Source organism: Chiroxiphia lanceolata, chromosome 14, assembly GCF_009829145.1.
Source record: "Chiroxiphia lanceolata isolate bChiLan1 chromosome 14, bChiLan1.pri, whole genome shotgun sequence".
NCBI lineage: Eukaryota > Metazoa > Chordata > Aves > Passeriformes > Pipridae > Chiroxiphia > Chiroxiphia lanceolata.
In genome coordinates, this window is record NC_045650.1 from 14,068,068 (window position 1) to 14,089,772 (window position 21,705).

Here is a 21,705-nt window from a genome sequence, read left to right on the forward strand (position 1 = left end):
GATGCTGTTGTTTTACAAGTGCCTCTGACTTTCAGGGTTAGGACAATTGCTTTGTCTCCACTGCTTCCTTGTTTAACTTGGCTCTCTTCAGTGCCACTTACTTTTTCAGCTTTGATTACCTGAGGCTGGAGAGCAGCTCTTTCTTAGCATTGAGTGGTACAGAGAAAGTGCTGCCCGTAGTGCTCTCTTTAGGTGTTAAAGTGCACACACAGAGTGTGCTGCTGCCACAGGCATAAACAAATGATAAAACAACCTTAGCTAGAAGAACCTTGAAGCTATGATACTTGGTCCAAGAACTGAAGGAGAATGGAGTTGATAACCACCTCCACCACAAAAAATCCCCCAGACACCCACCAAGCCTTAAAGTGAGTTAGGTCTTGTTCTGGCAGTTAAGAGGGTGTGTGTACATCAGATAACATCTCAATGCAATATAACTCTGCACAGTCTCTATTCTCTTTAGCATGTATACTTGCTTCATCTTTGGTATTAATTTAGTGCTTTCAGTAGTTTCAAGATAGACCATAGCGGGGTTAGATTAATCTGAAATGCTGTTCCATTTTGCCTCTCCTGTCTCCGAGGAAGAAGTGGGTTTTATGTTCTTGTGTGGTCTGCTTCATGCTTTTGACACTTGAAGGTGCAGTTGTCAGTGACAAATGACTGACATCCGTTAACAGGACTCTGGATGTGAAGTTTCCTCTGTTGCGTGTTAGATGCATCCATAGAGGAAGGTGAGAAACAGGACATTTTCTGGGGAATTAATCTGAAGCTTGTGACTTTATTCCATTTCCTTAACCAGGAACGGACTAAAAATGGAGTGCCATAATGACTGGTGTTATGACTGTATAATACTTGACTTGCAAGCATACCTGAGACTTACAAGCCTGACAGTTTGGTCTAGGTTTGTGTTACATTTGGACATGGTTATAGAAAGTGGCAACATCTAACACCTGTCACATGGGAAAGGTCCTAAATGACCAGTAAATCTTAACCTGTAATGAGTACCAGATGGCACTTCTTATTTGCAGCTGGAAAAAATTAGGAAGCCCCAAGAGACTGGTGATTAGAGACTTGTGTGTAAAATAAAAGTAAAACTGAGACTTCCTGAAAAGCGAAGTGGCTCACTGTGCCCTGCCACTGCCTGCCTGCCTGCTGCTCCACGCTGGTGTCTCAGGGCTGGTGTTAGTGGCAGAGATGTGTAGCTGGACAGGCAAAGATGGGGGCATGCTTAAAACTAACCATTCCTCTCATTAGCTATGTATGTGCTTAAGGAATTTCTTTATGGTCTGTATAAAAATTAAAGGATGGCTTGCACTCAGAGCTCAGCATTTTGAGCTGAAATGAGCTGTAGTGTAGACTGCCTACAGAGGTACTGTGAAATTTGTCCATCCCTAAAGCCTCCCATTCCAAAACTGAAAAACCAGCCAGATCCTAGGATGTTTCTCTGTTTACACTGTATATTTAGAGGTTCATGCAGGTGTTGCATTGCCTGCTGACAAGGGAAATGTGGTGTTTGGCATCTGTCAGTTCATTAACTTGGAGATGAAGTGGGCTGAGAAGACCACCTGGTAGTTTACATTCTGTTTTAATGCTCTTTGCTTGTTGTTGCAGTGTTTACCAGGAGGTGTACTTGCCAAATCTAAACATAGATGCTTTGTAAGATGCTGCCCCTGGATGGCAGCATAAAGGTAGTACTTAACCTGAGTTGCTGTTAAAGGAGATTATTTGGCAATTCATACAGCCTAATGTGGAGCTCTTTGGAAATTTATGTTCATTAGGACAGAGGTACTTGGCATCTCAGGTCTCTTTAATTTTAGCTTTGAAATGCTTGTGAGAAGGGCAGTGGAGTTGATATGATTATTTTGCTTTCTTTGTGTCTCACCCAGTAAAATATGCTGCACTGGAGCCCATTCTCTGTCTTGTAACATCAACAGGCCACAGAAACGTAGGAGTTTTCAGCAGTGCTGAGAACTGTCCATGTCCTTTCCCCTGCCTATACTTGAGTGCAAGGCTGGCAGCACTCCTTAAAGCAGAGGTCCAACAATCAGTTTTGAAGACGGAAGGCTCTGTAGAAAGTGAGAATGAGCTACTGTGAGTTGCAAGGGTTAACTCTATTCCTCATACTGCCTGCTTAAAGTTTCTTAATGTCCTGAAGAGTTGTCAGCCTGTTGTTTCAATTTTTGCATATTCTGAAGGTAGTCATACCAAGGTTTTCTTGCTTATAATTTTGGGGCTTTTCAGGTAGCCCTTTAATTCCAGTGAAATCATGGTAACTGTATTCTGAGAGAAAAATTATTATTTAATAAACTTTCAGTATAACCAGAGCAGTCATTTAGAGTACAGTAACTAGTTTGGTGGGTCTCTTACAATTACGTTTCATGTTATTACTATAATATATGCTCTTCAGGTATCTAAATAACAAACACCTAGTGCTGTGCCTTAAGAGGAAAAAGAAGGGCTGTTTATTCATCAGGTGTTTAAGAATCTCTTTTTTAACCCACCTCTTGTGTTCTCGCTCACAGTGACCAGAACTGTGGCTACTACAGCTAAGAGCTTCCTCTGCAAGTCTGAACAGGTCTTGTATTGTGCAGACTTCAAAGAAAGATAGTGCCTCAAGGTGCAACAGATTAAATTACATGTCAGAAGTTCCCTTACTTTAAAAAAAAAAAAAAAAAGTTGGTCAAGAACTTCTGCGAACATGTTTTGACTCTTACATTTTACACTATAGAATTTATTCTCTTTGCATCTTTAGGTAGATTGAGGGAAATAATTCCTTAAAAGGGCATGTAATAGTCTTTTAATTCAGATTCACTGCTTTAGCAATGTTACTGCTCATAAATGCAGTACTTCAGTGAGAAAAGAATGGCCATTTGGTTTATAGAGCTGTGATGGCTTTGCTGCCATAGGTGACTTCGCACAGGTGTTTGAGTAATAAATTGTTATTTGTACTGCAGATTTGTACTCCTGTTTAAGCCTAAAGAGCATATATGTGAAATCATAATTAGAACTCACAATAGCAGCTTGTCAAATCCCCACAAAACCTTTTGTTTGTTGGTTATATTTCTGTCCAGGCAAGTGAAAGGAAACTCAACTGGCTGAAGATGAATGGTGAAATCTTTGACCTGGACAAGTAGTAAATCCTTAGCTAGATAACTGTGCAGGTGTTTTGTTACACAGATCTTGGCAAGCTAATAAATATGAGGATGTTCTTCAGGACCACCACCAAATTAAAGCTTAACCTTTGTCTGACTGGAACTGAAAGACTGAATTTTATTTCCATTGTAAATAGAGGTATGAATAATTGAGTTTGTGACTTTTGCATGAGAAAGGTTAGTGCCTTCATCCTCCCACAGCAAAGGAATTTGTAACTGGTGCATTTCTATGTGTTGAATTTACTGATTTTAATCAGAGTGAATTTCTAACAGCAGAGTCAGTGTTTATATTGATGGAATTATCCAATATTTATGCTCCTTTTTTCTCTGAAGTTAAACTTATACTCCTGACTGGTAAGCTGTCATACTTGAATGTGGAGGGTGATATTAGTAACATTTAGGCAATTCCTATAGCAGCTGGAATAACTGTGAGGTGCAGGATTTGTCTACTGTATGTAAGCTAGGAATATGTCTTCCGCAGTTGTCCAAGAGGCAATTGCAGTCTCTACCGTGAAAATTCTCTTCTGTGAGCCTTAAATCATGAACAAGAGCAGCTTGGGAATCTGCAGTTTCCACAGTTTTGTGAACTACAAAATATTGTTAAACCGTTACTCAACCGTAAAGTTGCATGTATTTCAGTAAATGTAGCTATTATAGGAATTCCAGGATATAACTTTATTTTACCAAATATGTGTCTAGAGACAGATTTGGTGAATTGTGAAGTCCTGTTTGATTTTTTTTTTTTTTTTTTTTTTTCCCCTGCACTAGAAGACTTCAAAAACACGGTAACGCCTCTCCCCCTTCCCTTTTGGCAATACAAAACTGGTGGGGCTGATGCATAATGTGCTAGAACTTTTTTTTCTTTGCTCTCCAAAGAAAGCAGTACTGTGTTAACTTCTTTACCTGATCAACTTGCTGACGAGTAGCAGGTCACGTCATGCTGGTAAATACTGAAGGGGTACCTGAGGTGCTTGATAATCTCAAAACTATTAGAAGCAAGTGCTCTTTTTATTAACTTTTTATAACCCTTGGAAGGAAAGGAAAATATAAAGCTCCTATGTGTCCGTTCTCAAACTGAGATTATATCTTTGAATAACAGCAATTCACTGCCTGAGTAGCTGTGCAGTTAAACCTGCTGCAGGTAGTGGAAAGACTTGTAACCACATCAGAAGTGCTTCTGTTACTTGTATCTGTGAAAAAGTGGATGGGATTGAATGGCAAGTTTCAGGTTCAGGAACTGTTAGGGGAGAAGGACTGTGTGCTGCATGGAAACCCTCAAAGATGAATTGCTTTTGAATGGGTTTTATGGCTGGTTCTTCCTTTGACCGTTCTAGTGAATGGGGATCTTAGTAAAACCAAACTATCAAAAGGCTTCATTATACGTATGCAAATAAATCCTAGTGAAGTCATTAGAGAAAAGTATGGGAAGATGCAAATATGGGACCAAACAGCAATTGCTACATAGTATGACTTGAGTATGTATTAACATTTTTTTTTTCTAGGCTTTGCTGTTTGGTCTTGGCTCATTCCTCTCAAACTGTGGAATATTGTTCCCCAGTTCAGTTATTCTCCTGTCATCAGTGTTTGCTGCAGTTTTAAATTCGCTTTCAAATTCTGGCCAACTTTGTTTTGGGCAGAATTTATTTCAGTGATTTCTGTGCATCTTTTGCCTGCTAGAGGGAACTATTCTCACCTGATGAAGTAGCTTACAATGTTGTGTCAAATAACTGTCTGGTTTCCTTCAGAACATCTGTTTATGAAGCTGGTGTGTGCATGTTAATCCCCACAGATGTTGCATGCTGAAGCTTAGTGGTCATTTAAATCTCTGAGAGGGTCTTAATGCATTGCAGGACACATCAGCATTTAAAATCAGTGGCTGTACACAATCAGTTTTTTGATGCTTACTTGACCTCTTGCTGCCATCAGAATGGAGCTGTCAAGAAAAGCAAGTGGTGTGTTAGTACAAACTGCATTACTGGGGAGGTTCAGTAATGTCTCTATGCTCTTCTAGAAATGGGAGGGGTTAACAAACAAGAAATTTTGAATTCATGATAAAATTATGCAGAAGGAGGATGTCAAAATGAAGAAATTGCACAAGTATGTAAATGTTCAAACTATTTCTTGTTTCTCTTATCCAGTTGTTTGATATCTGGATTGAGAAGCCAGTTGTAAGCAACTTGGGTCATGTCAGAACTACTGATATTTTGCAAAGGCACCTTACTGAGTCACCTACTGTGCTTCTGTAAGAAGCTGCACTTCCTCTTGATTGCCAGTTTCTAATTTGTAAGTGTCAAGGTCTGTGAATGACTGGCTTCCCTCCCCACCCCTGTAATCTTTCCCATGGAAAGAGTATTAAAATCCTGTTATGTGTTCAAATACTAATACGTTATTTAAGTACTGATGCATACTCTAGTGTGGAGGTTTAGATATTCCCTTACCTTACACAATTAACTGTTAAGTTTCCCTGCAGCTGCATGTATGTAATTGCAAATCGCTTCTTTTTCCCTTCACAGTGTTGTAAAGTCCCAAGTTCCTGTTCTCTCGAGGAAGAACATTTATCTGCCTGTTAGTTTTTAGAAATATTTTGTCCAGTACTGTTGTGAATGGCAGCTGGGAGGGGAGAGAAAGTAGAATAAGCTGAAGTTGCCTTGTAACCAATATCTTTACACCTGATGAGAACAGGGGGCAATATGTGCCTAATGTGTAAGGCAGGCTTCTAACCAAAACAAAATCTGAGGATAACTTAGGCTATTCACTTCACTGAGAAACCTGCATCCAAGAGTGTGCTTTATTTCTTCAAACTGGAAAACAAACAAACAAACCAAACTCCATTCTTTTGGTGGCATTGAAAGCAGTTTTCTTCAGTCCATGTAAGACACAAAAGACTGAGCTTGTTCTGGAAGAATTATCCTTTGACCAGTAAACCAATACCATCCCTCCTTTTATATACTAATGAAAAGAACTTGCTCTCCACACACAGATTCAATGGGGTAGAAGCTGTCAGGAAAATCCAATGAAAGGATTAGCTAAACTCAAATAGATTAATTAGAGCCTCTGATTGTGTCTTGCTATGGAAAAGTCACAGCAAAGGAAATGGCAATGATGGCGAGTTCATCTTTAGAGGTGTGTGAAGGGAAGGCAACAGGTATATAATAAGAAGCAAATCTGAGCAGTTCCAGTCTGGCTCTTAAGATTTCTTGTTCATCTTTGCGTAGTTGAAAACTAAAAGATTTTAATAGACGTGGAGATTGTGACCAGCTCCTGATGATCAAGCTACAACTCACTATTACATACAGTATGTTTTATCACCTTCCCTGTCACCTAAGACAATGTGTCCTACTGGCCAGAGCCAGGAATTGAACTGCTCCTGAAGGCTTCTGGCTGCCTAATATAAAGCAGGAGACTTCCTCGGTTTCCCAACCTGTAATATATGCACCAAGTGTAACTTGGAGACCCCCTGAGGTTTGGAGTAATTTAATTTTCTGTATCTGGAAACCCAGTCAGTGACTTAATTTTCAGAACTAGTGGCGGTTAAGCTGTTACTAAGGGCAATTTACTGATTGTAGCCACCTAAATCTTGCTCTTAATGTAGCTTTTTCTACTCTTGAAATGTTGTCATTGTATCTGTTTTCTTTGTTCGCTTGAGCTGTAGGTAAGTTATTGTTCATGTGCAGGATTTTCTTTGCATTAATATGAGATACACAACTGATTCTGTGACATCAAAAATCAGCCTGTGGCTACTGAGTGGCTTTCAAACTTGTACTAGCTTGTTATGCAGTTTGAAGTCTCCTGTAGCACAACTTTTGTGCCTTTGCCAAGTAAAAAAAGGCCTTGAGATTACTGAAAAGTCTAAACAGGAGGAAAGTTTTCACTTAGAGTAGGTCATTAAACTTTTTTTTTCTGTGCCATCATGTTTTGCTTTGTTGTTGGGGTTTTTTTTAAGCTGTACAGTAACATGACTTGTAAGTGGCATGAATTGATATAGTACGAATTCTCAAGGCTATTTTGCTTCAAACTGTTTAGTTAAAAATCCCTTAATTTGGTGGGGGTACAGGTTGATGCAAATAAGAAACACAACCTGCCAAATACAGCTCTTGTACAGGAAGATAAGTGACGCTGCTGAGGGAGTACTTCTTGATAAGCTTGTGGGTGAATAAATGTTCCCAGGATTTATGCCAAAAATTTACTATCATTTGATTACAGGGGGTATTTGCAGAGTTTTCTGATTACAGACTTTTAGTTTCCCTTCACTGTTGTCTGGGAAAGACTGTGTTTCCTTCCTGCAAGTAATGCATCTGAACTGGATGTCCAAAACCATCTGTCAAAAAGGATTCAGTGAGTACTCCTGACTCTTCAAGACAGGCTAATTGTATACATTAAGAGGCCGCTCAAAGCATAAGGAATCCAGTCTGAATATATAAATGGCTTTGGAAGACAGTCACGGGTTTAAAAAGAACCCCTACACTGATCGAATCAAAGCACTTTGGGTGTTTTTAACTGCAAATAGAATGAGGGAGAACAGCATGTTCTTCGAAAACTCTATACAGGAAACTTTTCATGAATACAAGTTACAACACAGGGAATTCTGGTGAGATGCTTTGTGGAGGAACAGCTTCACCATGAAGGCAATCAGACACCAGATTAAAGGCCTAAAGAGGCTGTGGGATCTCCACCACTGTAGTTACTCAATATGCAGCTGGGCAAGCACCTGTACAACCTGCCCTAAGTTGCCTTGCTTTGCGTGATTCCTTCCATACCAAATTATCTCAATTTCATTTGCTTTATGAACTGGGTCTTTTTCATGTGGTCTTGATGTTGCCAGAATCACTGTTGAAGATGTGTAAGCACTAACAAAGTAGTTTTCTGTGGGTTTCCTGTAGAGATGCAGTAGCAGAGGGCAGAGATTCTTGAGCTTCACTGTCTGAAAGCTCACCTTCTCAGCATTGTGTACATCAAACTTGTTTTGTGAAGGGGCAGTGTCACCTCATACCATCATTTTCTCCTCCAACCTCCTTTTCTCTCCCTGTTCACCCCAACAGTTTGCTGGTACCTGGAAGCTTAGAAAATTTCTATTAGAAACATTCTGTAGAAGCTGTAAGGAAGACTAAATGAGTTTTTTTCTGTTCCACAGTCTGAATAAATCCTCCTTATTGTGTAGGATCTTGATCATGCTTTTCAAGTATGTGCTGTTGTAGCCTATGTGTGTTCTACCACAGCTTTTGGTGGGTTTTAGTGAGTACTGATTTAGTTTATTCCCCACCACCACCTCTTGGAGGCAGAAAAGGTTTTCCACATTGCTCTCCCTGTTCTGTCCTCGTAGTGAGGAATCAGTGCTGTGGCACAACAAGCCAGGTAACTTGCAACTTCCGTGTGTTAGGCTTGTACTGTGAGGCAAGGGAATATTGCATGTAACTAAGGTTAATCCCTTTTAAATGAAGCTTTGTTAATGAGATTAATACTAAAACTGGTTCCCAAGGAACTTGCTTTTTTAAAAATCCATTTTTAAAAGTGAAAGGGATCAGATACCAAATTCACAGGATTACTTGGATTGAAGGGGGGCATCAGAAGGGCATCTAGCCAAAACCCCTGTTCCAAAGCAGAACAGCCATGAGGTCAGACCAGGTTTACTCAGGCCTTTGTCCAATCTGATCTTTGAAAACCTGAACTGGCTAGAATGGTTCAATTTCAGTTTAGGAAATGGTTCAGTAAATCCCTGTTAACTAAGAATTTTGAGGTTTCATGTACATAAAATCAAGAAACTGATTACAAAAGCCAAATGGAAGATGTGGAGAGACAGGCTGGTCATGTCATGTACCACTGCTGCCGTACTTAGAGCTCTGCCTTTTGCTGCAAGATGCTTTAGTTGATCCTGGGTTTTTGTAGCTCCAGGTGAATTAAGCTGCTTCACTGTATTCAGTCTGAGGCTTGGTGTGGTGTGTTTAGGCTGAGAGCCAGGACATTCCTAATGCCAGGTAGGTGATGGGTCATGTCTCTAAATGCTTCTATGATAATGAAGACTAGAATTCAAGTGTGGGTGTGCTTTAGATCTGACACACCAGCTGGTTTCATGCTTGGTTGAAACTTTGTACATAATGTTCTCTGTAGATTACTGGAGGGGAGGACCCCAAATGCCCCGCTTCTCAAACTTTTAAAGTATATTCTGTATGTTTTTAATACAATGCTGCACCTGTTCTCAGAACAAGTTAAACCCTGAAGTATTTTAGGTAGTGTATCTTCTAATGTGGCTTGTGGTTTCTAAAACTATAAAAAGGTCTGAAAAATGATGACCCTATATATTATGTAGAGGCATTCTACCAAAAAAAATTCTTATAGAAATCTCACTTTTGTTAACACATTTGTTACTTTCTGAAATCAACATGGAGCTCCATTGAGTATCCCCTGTTAGGGTGGGGGTGGAAGAATATAATTTAAGCAAATGTGGTATGGAAAAGTTACTTAACTTCGGTTTTTCTCTGTGACCAAGCTACTATATCCCCCTCCTTTGACCCCTTAAAATCTGACTGACAGTCCCCTTACGCTGGAGACTGTTGTAGCTGCCTTGCCATGCTTTGCACTGGAGGCTGAATGCAGCTACATGAAACCTAGAGTTTTGAAAAAAGTCTTTACTCCCTAACTTATCTGTGCAGGGAAGAATTATGTAGTATTTGTCTAATAACTATCACAAATATGCTCATGAGTTTTAGGCTTGATGAAACTCTTGTGCAAAACCTGACATCTACTGGTGGGAGACGTAATTGGACTCTTCTCTGCTGGGGACATGCTGAAGATTGTGGAAGCGCTGGCCCCTTTGGCCATAGGTGTTGCATTGTGCCTTGCCCTAAGAGCAGACGACATTTGAGCATAAATGTAACAGTCTAAGATTTTGGAGCACTAACTGTAAAATACTTACAAATAAACATATATATTACCAAAGGTGATTGAACTTTCAGTTAACTGTGTCTGCTTTGAACACGTGTTTAATGGCTGGAGGACAAACTTTGTAGGCTTACATTTTAGATTAACTTTCTAACTTTTTGTGAGACTGTCAAAGACTTCATATAGTCTTATGCTGATTAAAAACATATTCTATTTCTTATGTCTTTAAAGGCTTGCCATGGATGTACATCTTTGTCCAAATGTGATTGCAGTGGAGTAAAAGGTGAAAAGGTAAATATAACTTTTTTCTTTTTCTTTTTTTTTTTTACTAGCAGACCAGCCCACAAACCACTGAGCCATATGCTAACTTCAGATAACTGAAGCTTGTGGATGATAGCTTTTGCTTCTTGCTCATATCTTATTTTCTTTGACCATAGTGTGGGCATGCACCAAAGAGTATAGCTGTATTAACAGCTGGAGGTATTGAGTCAAACTGACTGGTCCATCCAACAGTGTACAGAATTTCATATTATTTTCTCAAAAGGAGGGAATGATGGCAAAAATTTTTCAAGCTATCTGACAGTAAAAAACCAGAAAAGACACAAATTCTAGTAAAATAGAAAGAATTACTATTTACTGCCCAGGCCTGCCTACACTAACTACTTTGTGTTGACAAGCTAAGGTGTGGAATGTACAATAATGGTTATGCTGGTAATGCTTCAGTGGAAACTTAAAATAGAGTGAGTGTGGGTTGTTTTCCCTCTTTTCTTGCATTGCCAGCTCATAAGTAATTGATGCTTGCTAATGTGTTCTGAACTTGCACTGGTTTTCACCTCATAATTTGTACAGCTGTATGCAAAGATGATTACTGTTGCTGTCTAGATGTGAGCTGGACCATGGAAGTGACAAAATTCAGCTACAGCTCTCCCTACACATGTAGCTGCCACCAGAGTAAGCAGCTGGTTAATGGCCAAATGTGTATTCTTGGACCAAGCAAAATAAAAACCATCCCCAACCCAAAAAGCACCTGTGTGTGCCTCATTCAGTGCAACAAGCTGTTTTGATCTGCCAAGCAGTGTCCTAAGGCCAAGACTTGCACGTTGACACCTCTGAGGTTTCCTGCTTCCATGCAGCTTTGACTTCCACTCTCATTGCCTGAACTCAGTACATCTGTGCTCAGTATATCTTTCATGTTTCTGTTACAATTATTTCTTATCGTTTTACAGTTTTTTCCACTGAGGAAACAGGAGGTGCCCAGCATCTCTCTTAGTTACAATGCACTGTAGATACACAGCTCAGTGCTTGCCTGAGTCGAGCCTTTTCTCGAGTGTGGGAGCCTGGTTGTGAAGTTGTGCTTAAATAGTTCCCTTGTAACTGCTGTTGTCACAGGGAATGTGATCACTGCAAGGGGCAAGGGTTGCCAGAAACAATTCCACTCTCAGTCTTGTAAACAGTTTGCTTGAGATACAATGGAGTCTTCTTAAAGACTGATAACAGGACTGATAACAGAACTGATAAGAGAGTTTGATGAGCCTGGCTTATCAAACCGCTTACAAACCTTAGCAAGGTTCTAGAAGGACTTCAGTGGTCTGGACTAATTTCTGACACATTTCAAAGGTGATTTTTTGACTTGCATAAACAAGTGTAACCTTAAATGAACGCAAGTAATGCAAGATAATCAGTCACTGCATTGGCACTGTAACATGCTGATGCAGAATTTCACTATTGGTTGAGGTTAAACAAGGCACATGTCCAAAATTCCAGGTAATGTTTGATGCCACACCTGCCATCCACATAGCTCCTGACAGATGAGGTCATTGCCTGGCATTTACTTTAGTTCTTTGGGTGTATTCCCAGTTTACATACCTAGTGAAGAACAGTATTCCCTTCATGGCAAGCCTTCTGAGTTAAATTTGGTTGGCCAAAACACAAACCTGATTAATGTGTTCCTAGAGGATCTGGGTGCCTAGATCCTAGAGGATCTGCAGGTACCCAAACCAGATGCATCCTAACACTAGTCACAGATTGTTTCAGGTTCAGTTTGAAGGCACTTAAACATCAGGCTTCTATTCCCAGTACATTTGTAGCAGGTACAGTTTTGGAAAACCTTTCTGTAATTCGAAGCTGGCTTTTTTTTGGACTTGTCACAGCTGTTTTGTGATTTCAGTGAGCAAGTAGCTGTTGTCTGGCTAATGTGGATATAATGCAAGTTTTCATCCTTAGAATGGAAAATTAACTTTGAAATCGGGGAGCTGTGATTCATTTTCCTCCTAAACCAAGGTAAACACAGCATAATCCTGTGGCATGCCAGACAGGTTTTTTAAAAACAGTCTTTCTGAAGCTTGCAGACTGTCATGTACAGTATGTAAAGGAACAATGAAAAGCAAAGCCCATATTTCTTAGGTATGATATGTTACTAGTGGAACTGGTTTGCTCATACGTGCACACACCTCGTTATGTTTGTTGCCCTGTAATTACAAACCCTCAGTATTGGATGCATTGCTGGATTCAGCAGTTGAGCTCTGGAGAACCCCAAGAGCTCTCTATCACTGACTTCCATAATGCTTTATCTTATAAATTCGTCACTTTGGTTCATTTGAAGTTTTTAACAGCCTTAAACTTTTTCTGTATTCCTGTACTAGTACAAGACATCAAGGGCTATCTTAGGATGATTGGTCCCTCACAGTGTACCACCTGGTAATACGTTTGATTGTAGTTTCCAAATCCAATACTATCTTCAATCCAGCTTTCTTGCAAATAGTATCTTTATTCCAGCTGAGTGTGTAAATTGCTGCTACAACAAGTTTCAGGCTTTTGGTTTGTATTTGACACTTGGCATTTGGTGTTTCTCCTTCCTTCTGCAGTGATCTCTGAACTGTAGCTTCTTGCCTAATTGGTGTATGAAGAGCGTTAGAAAAAGAGCTGTTTATTTAATCTCCCCTCTTTGATTCTCCCATTAGAAGTGTGAAAATGTATTTGAAGAACTACTGGAAGTCAGGGGTATGGAACGTGGTTCTCTACTGGGAAGACAGGAAAAGCCTGGTCTAATGCACTCAGCTGAGCCCTGCCTTTCTGTTCCAATGGGCTTCACTTCTGGCCCTAAACCAGCATCTGCATCCAAGCTGCTGTCCACTTGCATTAAGTCAACTGAGAAGTGCTGCTTTGTTCAGCTTAGCAGAGCCTAATGCATTTCTTTTGAGACTCAAAAATAGCCTTCTTCCTAAGCATCCTAGCATTCACTTGAGGACATCCCAATTTTAAAAGATCAGGTAAAGCAACACAAATTCAGCTATAACAAATAGGAAAAATTTTCTTCTCTTGCTTTAGGGAGCCATAGCTCTCACTTAACTGCTTCCATGCTGCCAGTGATTCTTCTTTAGCTCTGCCTCTGCCACATGCCCTGGTAGCATCAGTAGCAGAATCAAAGCAGTGTAAGCTTTATTTGTTTTTAAATCCATAGTACAACAGCTGACAAAAAGCAGTGCACTAAAATTTTCTTCCCCTGCTCAAACCCACCTTACTAAACTTAAGTGTAAAGTGGACAGTGTAAAATTCAAACATGCTTTAAATGGTATAATGAAGAAAGGAGAGGAATTTACTGTAGTAGTCAGTAAAAACTGACTGCAGCTGGGAGCCAATCTGCTGTTACTCACGGTAATCAGCTCAGTAGTGAACTGGATTTGGTAAGAGTATTAAAGCTGAACTATATGATTAAACTATTACATACAGGTACTTATAGGAATTGCTCTCACTTTTCAACTGTACAAAGTGTATCCTTTTCACTTAAGCAGCTGGGTTTTAAATTCTGGCATTTTTGAAGTGAACACCCTCTAATGCTTAAAGGCGAGTTCCTGAGTAAAAGCTTGCTAAAGAAGCAAACATGATGGATGCTGCACTCAGAGCAGTTTCTAAGACAAACCAGTAAGACTTTTAGATTATTGTGCTGGTTTTATCTCAGCTGAAAACAAGATCAGAAGATGCTGATAAGATCAGCTTGACAAAGACTGGGGAAGGAGGAGGAGGAGGGGGGTTATGGTGGTGGTGAATCTCAGCTGCTCCAGCTGATGAGGGCTGAGAGAGGAGGGCCACAGGAGCAAACCTTGTGCATCTCAGTCACTGAGAGGGCACTTAGCCCGACACTGCAGTGCTTTTGCATAAGTGGTAGTACACACTGCTGCTGAAATGGCTTTCACACCTCCCTTACCTGGGTCTTCCTGTTCTCCTCTGGCACTTACCGGGCTGAACTGATCTCACTGAAAAGAAGTTTCCTTGTAAACTTGGCTGGTTTTCAGCCTGATCAATTCATTTATGCACATTATGTTGCAGCACAACTGTATTTGTGGCTGTGATAGAAACATGTGGCTTAAGATGGAAGAGACTGTTTTTCACAGAACTTAAGATGCAGTTTTCCCTCAAAATAGCTGCAAATGATTATGCTGGTTTTGATGAGCAGGACTATTGGGTTCCACCCATTAAAATTAAATAAATTGATTTAAAAAGCTGTTCTTTAGTTGTTACATATGGTTAGTCCATGGCCTTTTAAAGGAGAACTTCAGCAGCTGCTGAGTTTATTGGATTTGTTGATCACAATATAAAAGGTGTACCTCCAAAGTCTCAAGTGGGTTGTAAGTTCCTAATATATGGTCTCGTACAAGCTTGGTGCCTGGGATTCTGGCAGGAACAGCTTGTAATAACTGAGCTCTGAAGGGATTTCGGATGTTTTGGGAAATCCATATCCCTTACAGAGGAAGAATAATACACTCTTGGTCTCTTTGGATGTATATTCTTGGAACTCTGAGTCTCAGAAGAAAATTATCAGGGTTTTTCCTCAAGATCCCTTCCTCAAGACCCTTCTGCCTTCATCACGGTAAAATTTAGTAGAGATGTGACCCAAGCTCAGCTTTTCTTTTCACTGTTGTATATAAATTCTTAAAAAATACTTAAAACTTCTCAGATTTTAATCACTTTGTCAAGAATAATTATATGATTGATGTATGTGGTTAATAACTGTTGGCCTGAATTGCACTAATACAGCCCTGTATTCTGAAACGTTTACAGCCCTGGCAAGGGACCACTGACCATTAAACCTCAACTGTTTCATCTTGCAAAAGAAGTCACTGGCAATATTCTGAAAAAAAATTGATACACTTTGAAGAATACAGGTTCTGTCAGAAGGGATATCTTTACTGCATTAAACTATAACTTTAACACTACTGTTTGTGGCTGGTTGGTGTGTTTGTTTTGAATGGTGTCTTGAGTAGATACTGTAGTTCTAGATTTGTTAAGTTAGTGCTCTTGAAGTTGAGGCAGAATTTGTTGGCCAGTATTATAATCTGAGGCAGCTGTTATTTTCACCCTATTGTTTAGAAAGGGAGAGAATAATATATCTGGCTCTGGCATCACTTCTTCCATGCTTTCTGTCTTTGACATTACTACAGACATTTGTACATGAATCTAGTTTTAAGTAGCCACCTTTAGTTAACTGTCTTTAGACTATTTCTGTTACAGCCACATTCTTGCATGTGTTTGGGCATTGAAATAGGCTGTTCAACTACTGCTTTCCTGTTTTTTTTAATTTTTTTTTTATTGTTCCATTTTTTAAAAGACTTTCTTTTTGCTACAAGTATACCACATCTATATAAATAACTATCCTGGTTCTTCTCCCCATACTGTCTATTTAGAGATATTTAATTTTTTTGAATAAATTCTAGAAATGTAAATTACTTGAGCATGCTTTAAAACTGCATCTGTCCCTGATTTCTTAAATACTTGTGGCCTATTATTAGAGTACAGGGAGCTATGCCAAATTTTTTATCTTTTTATCCATATTTAATTGGCTATATCTTGCTGCAGCTTAAAGAATAATTTTAGGGTGTTTCCCAACTACTTTTTTTCTTTCTATCCCCTAAGCAACAGTCATGTTCAAGCTTGTGAGCTGACAGTTTTGCCATACCTGTGTAGCTGATTGAGGGCAATTGCTTTGCCAGCTACTCTGGATTTATCACTAAATGAGATCAGAATCTGACTCCTTGCCCATTCCCCCAGGAAATGATGGGTTTATAGCTGATGCATCTTTATTTTGCTATGGAAACAATCCTGTACTTTCAGGACTGGAAGATGAGATCTGAGTTGACCTAAACCTTTGCTATTTGTTTCTCCTGAGTAGCTTCCAGTCTGAAACAGAAAGTATCCAGACTTCCTCAGTTCTTTCTGTGTAAGCAGAACTGGCTAGTGACAGTTTTTGCATTCATAAGCAGATTCATTGCATGCTATCCAAGGACTTCAATCTTGTATCCCTGATGACATAATGTCCATTTTTGGCATTGACTTTTTGTGAAAGACTTGTTAAATTTATTTTCAGTTTCAGTATGTTCCTGAAATGAGCAGGCAGTTTTTCCTGGCAAATTTGTAGCATACAAACCTTCCTGGAAATCAGTATAGTGTGTGCAAGAGGAAAAGTCTGGGAACAGAAGCAACACCTGAAAACTGTTCTCACTTATAGAATCCTTCTATATGCTGTTGAAGTAGAAGACAATTAAAACATCTGTATTCAAGAGAGCTGGATCAGCTTGGCTTCTCCCCCTTCCAAATTTGCCCACATTTCTTTCTTCAAGCAATTTTTTAATCAAAAATAGTGATTACAGTGCAGCTATTTTTCACTGTAATTAGTTTAATACAGTTCCCTTGGGAATTGTCTGGTGTAGTCCCTCAGCTGTCCCTGAGCAGAGTCCTCAAATCGTCTGTTGGTTCTTGGGGGTAATCTACTGGTAAACTCCAAGGAGTTGCCCTGGCAACAGTTTCCTCATTCAAGGATCTCATTGTTGCTGCTCACTTTGAGCTTGGGAAATACTCAGTTTCAGTAGTGCAGTTTAATTAAATCAGTTGTTGCCTCCCATATTCCTCTTGCTTTACTGTTTGGCTTCGTGTTTCTCTTTCTTTCAAGGCCTTGGATTCCCAGTTCTGAGACTGTTCAGAGTGGAGACCTTGGCATAGTTACATTTTGGAGAACAGTTTCTTCAGCCTTAAATGACTCACAAGGCCAACCCTCTGCTAAAGGTCTGCTCTAACAACCATTTGGAGATGTTATTTTCTCTAATGAAAATGTGGAGAAGTGTGAGCAGGTTGAGATTAGTAGACACTGGGTAGCCCAGCTCACACCTGATGCATCTGACACACCTCTTGTACACAGGTGTGTTCTCTTAGTGTGCAAACACAGTTCCTGCCAGAGCTTGCTCCAAAATCTGGCTCTGCCTAATGTTTTACTTATCTGGCACTCCCGAATTCCTCATTCTCACTCCTTCAGGGACACACTAACCCTTTCGTATCCTGGCCTGAGATAGTAACACTCCTCCACAGTGTTCCTTTTCTGATGAGGGAGCACACCAACTGTATAGCTCTGTGTAAAAGCACTTGTACTGGGTTTACATGGGAAGGGTTTGGTAGAGGGGAGGCTACAAGGGTGGCTTCTGTGAGAAGCTGCCAGAATCTTCCCCCATGTCCAATGGAGCCAATGCCAGCCAGCTCCAAGGTCAATGGTGGTAGTGCCTCTGGGCTAACAGATTTAAGGGGGTGGGGAAAAAAACCTGTGCAGCACTAGTAGCAGTCAGGAGAGAGGAGTGAGAATAGGTGAGAGAAACAGCCCTGCAGACACCCAGGTTGGTGACAAAGGAGGGGCAGGAGATGCTCCAGGTGGCAGAGATTCCCCTCCAGCCCATGGTGAGGCAGCTGTGCCCCTGCAGCCCATAGAGGTCTGTGGGGGAGCAGAGACCCACCTGCAGCTGGGGAGGACCCCAAGAGAGAGCAGGTGGATGCCCAGAGGAGGCTGTGACCCTGTGAGAAGCTGACACTGGAGCAGGCTCCTGGCAGGACCTGTGGACCATGGAGAGAGGAGCCCACACTGGAGCAGGGTTGCTGGCAGGACGTGTAATCTCATAGGGGACCCACACTGGATCAGCCTGTTCCTGAAGGACTGAAGCCTGCGTAAAGGACCCACACTGGAGAAGTCCATGGAGGACTGCTTCCCATGGAGTGTGAGGAGTCCTCCCTCTAAGGAGGAAGGAGCAGCAGAGACAACATGTGATGAACTGACTGCAGCACCCATTCCCTGTCCCTGTGTGCTGTTATGGGGGAGGAGGTGGAGAAACTGGAAGTGAGGTTGAGCCTGGGAAGAACCTGGGGTGGGGAAGGTGTTTTTAAGATTTGCTTTTATTTCTCATTACTCTGATTTGATTTATAATAAATTAAGTTCCCTAAGTAAAGTCTGATTTGCACAGGGTAGTAGTCAGTGAGTGGTCTCTCCCTGCCCTTATCTTGGCCCACAAGCTTCTTTTGTATGTTTTCTTTCCCCTGTTCTGCCCAGGAGGGCTGTGATAGAGTAGTGTCCAGCCAGGGTCAACCCACTACAGTACAACCTGGCACTTGGTGTACAAAAAGAGAGACTGGACTCTGACTACCACACTTAAACTTGCCTCAATTTATAGTGCAATTTCAGCATTTTCACAGGGGAGAAAAGATGTTTGTCCTGTATAAGACAGCAATATGTGACCTACAGTAAAAGAGGAGCATGTTTACATTTCAATTAATAGGAAACCAACTTTAGCAGACCAGTTAATGAGTTGCTCATTCCTATACAAGGAGTCTTTGAATCTCACTGTGTAGGTAGGACTAAGTACAGCTTAGCTGTTTCCTCTGTAAGTTTGCAGCTCTTGCTCACACACAGCCTTTAATCTCATCCAAAGGTTTTCCTCCTGTATTTCTACTGTGAAAGCAGTAGAGCAAGCACTGGCAAAGAAGGCAGGAAGAGAAGTCCTGTTACTTTCTCTGAAAATTTTTCTGAGATCTCAGCATCTTGTAGGTGTTTTGAATGCAACTTCCAAGTTCCTGCCTCCCACACTGGAATACAGAGCATCTACCTAAACAATACAGGGAGAAAACTAGGATTTAAGAATAAGACATAACACTGCTGTTGTGCTTAGCATACAGCTCTGTATGGAAAATAAATGGGACATGAGCAAAGCCTTAAACTTGGCTTTTGCATATTGTGTTCAAGGCTGCAGTTGTGTGCTTCTGGCTGCTTGCAGTGCCCAGTCTTCCATTCTCTGCTGTGATGATGTGAGATTGCTGGTTCAGTTGTTTCACTCGACTGAGGAGAGCTGGGCAGGATTTCCCAGGTTCCTAGAGTGCCATAGCTGGTAGATTGCCAGGTAACAGATGTGGGAGCTACTACTCCTGTTCTTGCTGAAGTGTGCAAGAAAAGAAAAGTTGAAGACAAATTGTTTTTGAAGAGAACATGCAAAACCTTGTGATTAAGATGTCTGGATGGAACTTTTCCTTGGCAGTTCCTGTGGTTGTTGTGAAAAAACAGTTGGGGTAAATAAACAGAGGGGTTTTGCAGGTAGGAACCAAATCTACCAACCAAACCTATCTGTAGAGCAATAAAGAACAGTGCTGAACAACTGCCTGTTTTGTAAACAGTTATATATATATACACAGATTGATGTAACAGAGCTGTAGGAAATACCTGTTTATACAGTTGAAAAGTGTAACATTATATAGATACATGCAAAAAGGCATATTAATTCTGGTATTTCCTAACTTTTCTGTACCAGTCAAAACCTTAATATTTACTGATTTTTGTGAATCTGTGTTATAGAAGAAATAAAAGTAAATATTTTGTGAATTCGCAGTTGTGCATATTCTGAAACTGCAGGTAAATCATAATCTATCATAATTTATGTTTTTGCCACGTTCTACCTCCACTACCACCTATTCTTTTTATAGGGCGAAAGGGGGTTCCCAGGCTTGGAAGGACAGCCAGGTTTGCCTGGATTTCCAGGACCAGAAGGACCACCTGGTCCAAGAGGCTCAAAGGTAAGTCCCAATTCACTTGAATCCATGAAGCTGCTGGGTAGTGTTAGCTTGCTTGTAGTGCTGATCCTAAATTCCAGAACTCCTGATTATCATTGGTTTAATAGTCGAAATCTTTGGATGTTAGGCTATAACATAGGTTTTTGGTTGGTTGGTTTGAATGGTCAACCAGAGGAAGAAGATTGCTCTGGGTTTCCTGTCCTGTTCTTCACCCACACAGGTGCTTGCCAGCACTACCTGCACACTTGTATCCCTTCACTAGGTGCTGCAGATTCAGGTCAAAGAACAGGTTTAGCATGGTGCTGTAATGGAGGTTTGTTAGTCCTTGCACTAAGGTGCTCCTGCCTTAACTTAGTTCACTGATAAGAGCTGAGTTTGCTCTCAGCTGCCCCAGGGTTCCCACCACGAAGATAAACTGTTGTTTGCACCTGGTGGCATTCCTGGGCTGGGTTTGGGTGGGGTGATGCAAACGAAGGCCTCATTGAACCTGTGTGCAGAGAGCTGAGGAATGCTCCTGGCTTTCTCTAGAGGGGTCAGGTTTCTTTTCATTTACTACTGAATTGCATCATTACACTCAGGTGGTAAAATATAGCAGTAAAATACCTCTGAATGCATTTGTCTTTATATACACAAGGATATCCAGGATCTGCCGTTTCTTTTGCAAATGCTCACAGTATAAACCTAACAGAAGCACATCAAAAAAAAAAGCAAAGAAAAAAATAGGTGATAAGAAAAAAAAAAGTCTTCACTAGAAGAGATTAATTGGATATAACAAGAGTGAAACAGCACAAGAGTCTTGGACTAGAAACTTTGGTTTACTTTTATTCCATAAATGCCTTTTCTTAAGATTTTGGTATGAGGTTCTACATTATGGTTCTATGATTATCATAAAACAAATTAATGCCTGTGCAGTATCATTCACATTTAATCTTGGCTCTCTTGTTCTGCCCACAAGAGGCCGCTGCAGGATATTCAATGAGAGCACCTGACAAGTGTCTGGGAGAGCTGTGACCTTTATAAAACCTTTCCTCTAAGTCATGGTAAATCAGCTGGAACAAATACTTTTTCACTCTAAGTCCAACACCAAAAATAAAATAATTTTGAGCCCTTTTACTCAGGAAATGACAACTAATATAACTTCTAGTCCTCTTACTGTAAACATGTGAAAGAAATGTTATCATGCTTACAGTTTAATTTGATGGAAAGGCAGACTTCAAACTTGAATGTGGAATTCTGTTTGTTTGTGTTTGTTTTGTAGGGTGATGATGGTCTACCAGGACCTATTGGACCCAAAGGAATCAGAGTAAGTACTGGTGCAGTTTTAGGGTGATATATTGGAATTATGGATAAAGACTGCCAGGCATTGAGTGAGTCCTCACAGAAGTGGTGATTTACAGGAGAAAAAATTAACTTAAATCTGAAGAGTAATTTACCTACCAGCTGGAAGAGATCATACTACTTTTTGTAAGTAACGCAAGATTTCATAAGTAATATGATCTCACATACTGCTTGTATTGATTTCATAAACTCATTAGGGAGAGTAGCCCAAATACTTATTTGATCTGTTTTGCAAAGCAGGACCTAAACAAGTGCCAGTAACTTTGCTTCCATGTATTCTGAAGTAGAGACAGTATATCCAGAGTCAATATGGAAGAGGTGGACTTATCTGGAAGTCCTTTAGGTTTTGTGCCTTTGCTTTTTCTGTCAGACCCCTCAGCTGGTAATAATTGATATGTCTCTGATTTCAGTGGGACACATCCATTTCCCAACCCATGGGTGTTCATTTATTTTATGTATATATCTATGAACTACT

General features: G+C 40.4%; 1 protein-coding gene across 5 annotated transcripts in view; it reads left to right on the forward strand.

Moving 5' to 3' along the window:
* COL4A5 (collagen type IV alpha 5 chain) overlaps positions 1 to 21,705 on the forward strand; it is a 78,557-nt gene that overhangs the window by 10,958 nt on the left and 45,894 nt on the right. For 4 of the 5 annotated variants that reach the window (XM_032701931.1, XM_032701933.1, XM_032701932.1 and 1 more), the window contains exons 2-4: positions 10,257 to 10,316; positions 19,806 to 19,895; positions 21,151 to 21,195. In XM_032701931.1, coding sequence (XP_032557822.1) covers positions 10,257 to 10,316; positions 19,806 to 19,895; positions 21,151 to 21,195 — 195 coding nt within the window. Of the gene's footprint in view, positions 1 to 10,244; positions 10,317 to 19,805; positions 19,896 to 21,150; positions 21,196 to 21,705 lie in introns of those variants that run through there. The other variant, XM_032701935.1, reaches the window with a different exon arrangement.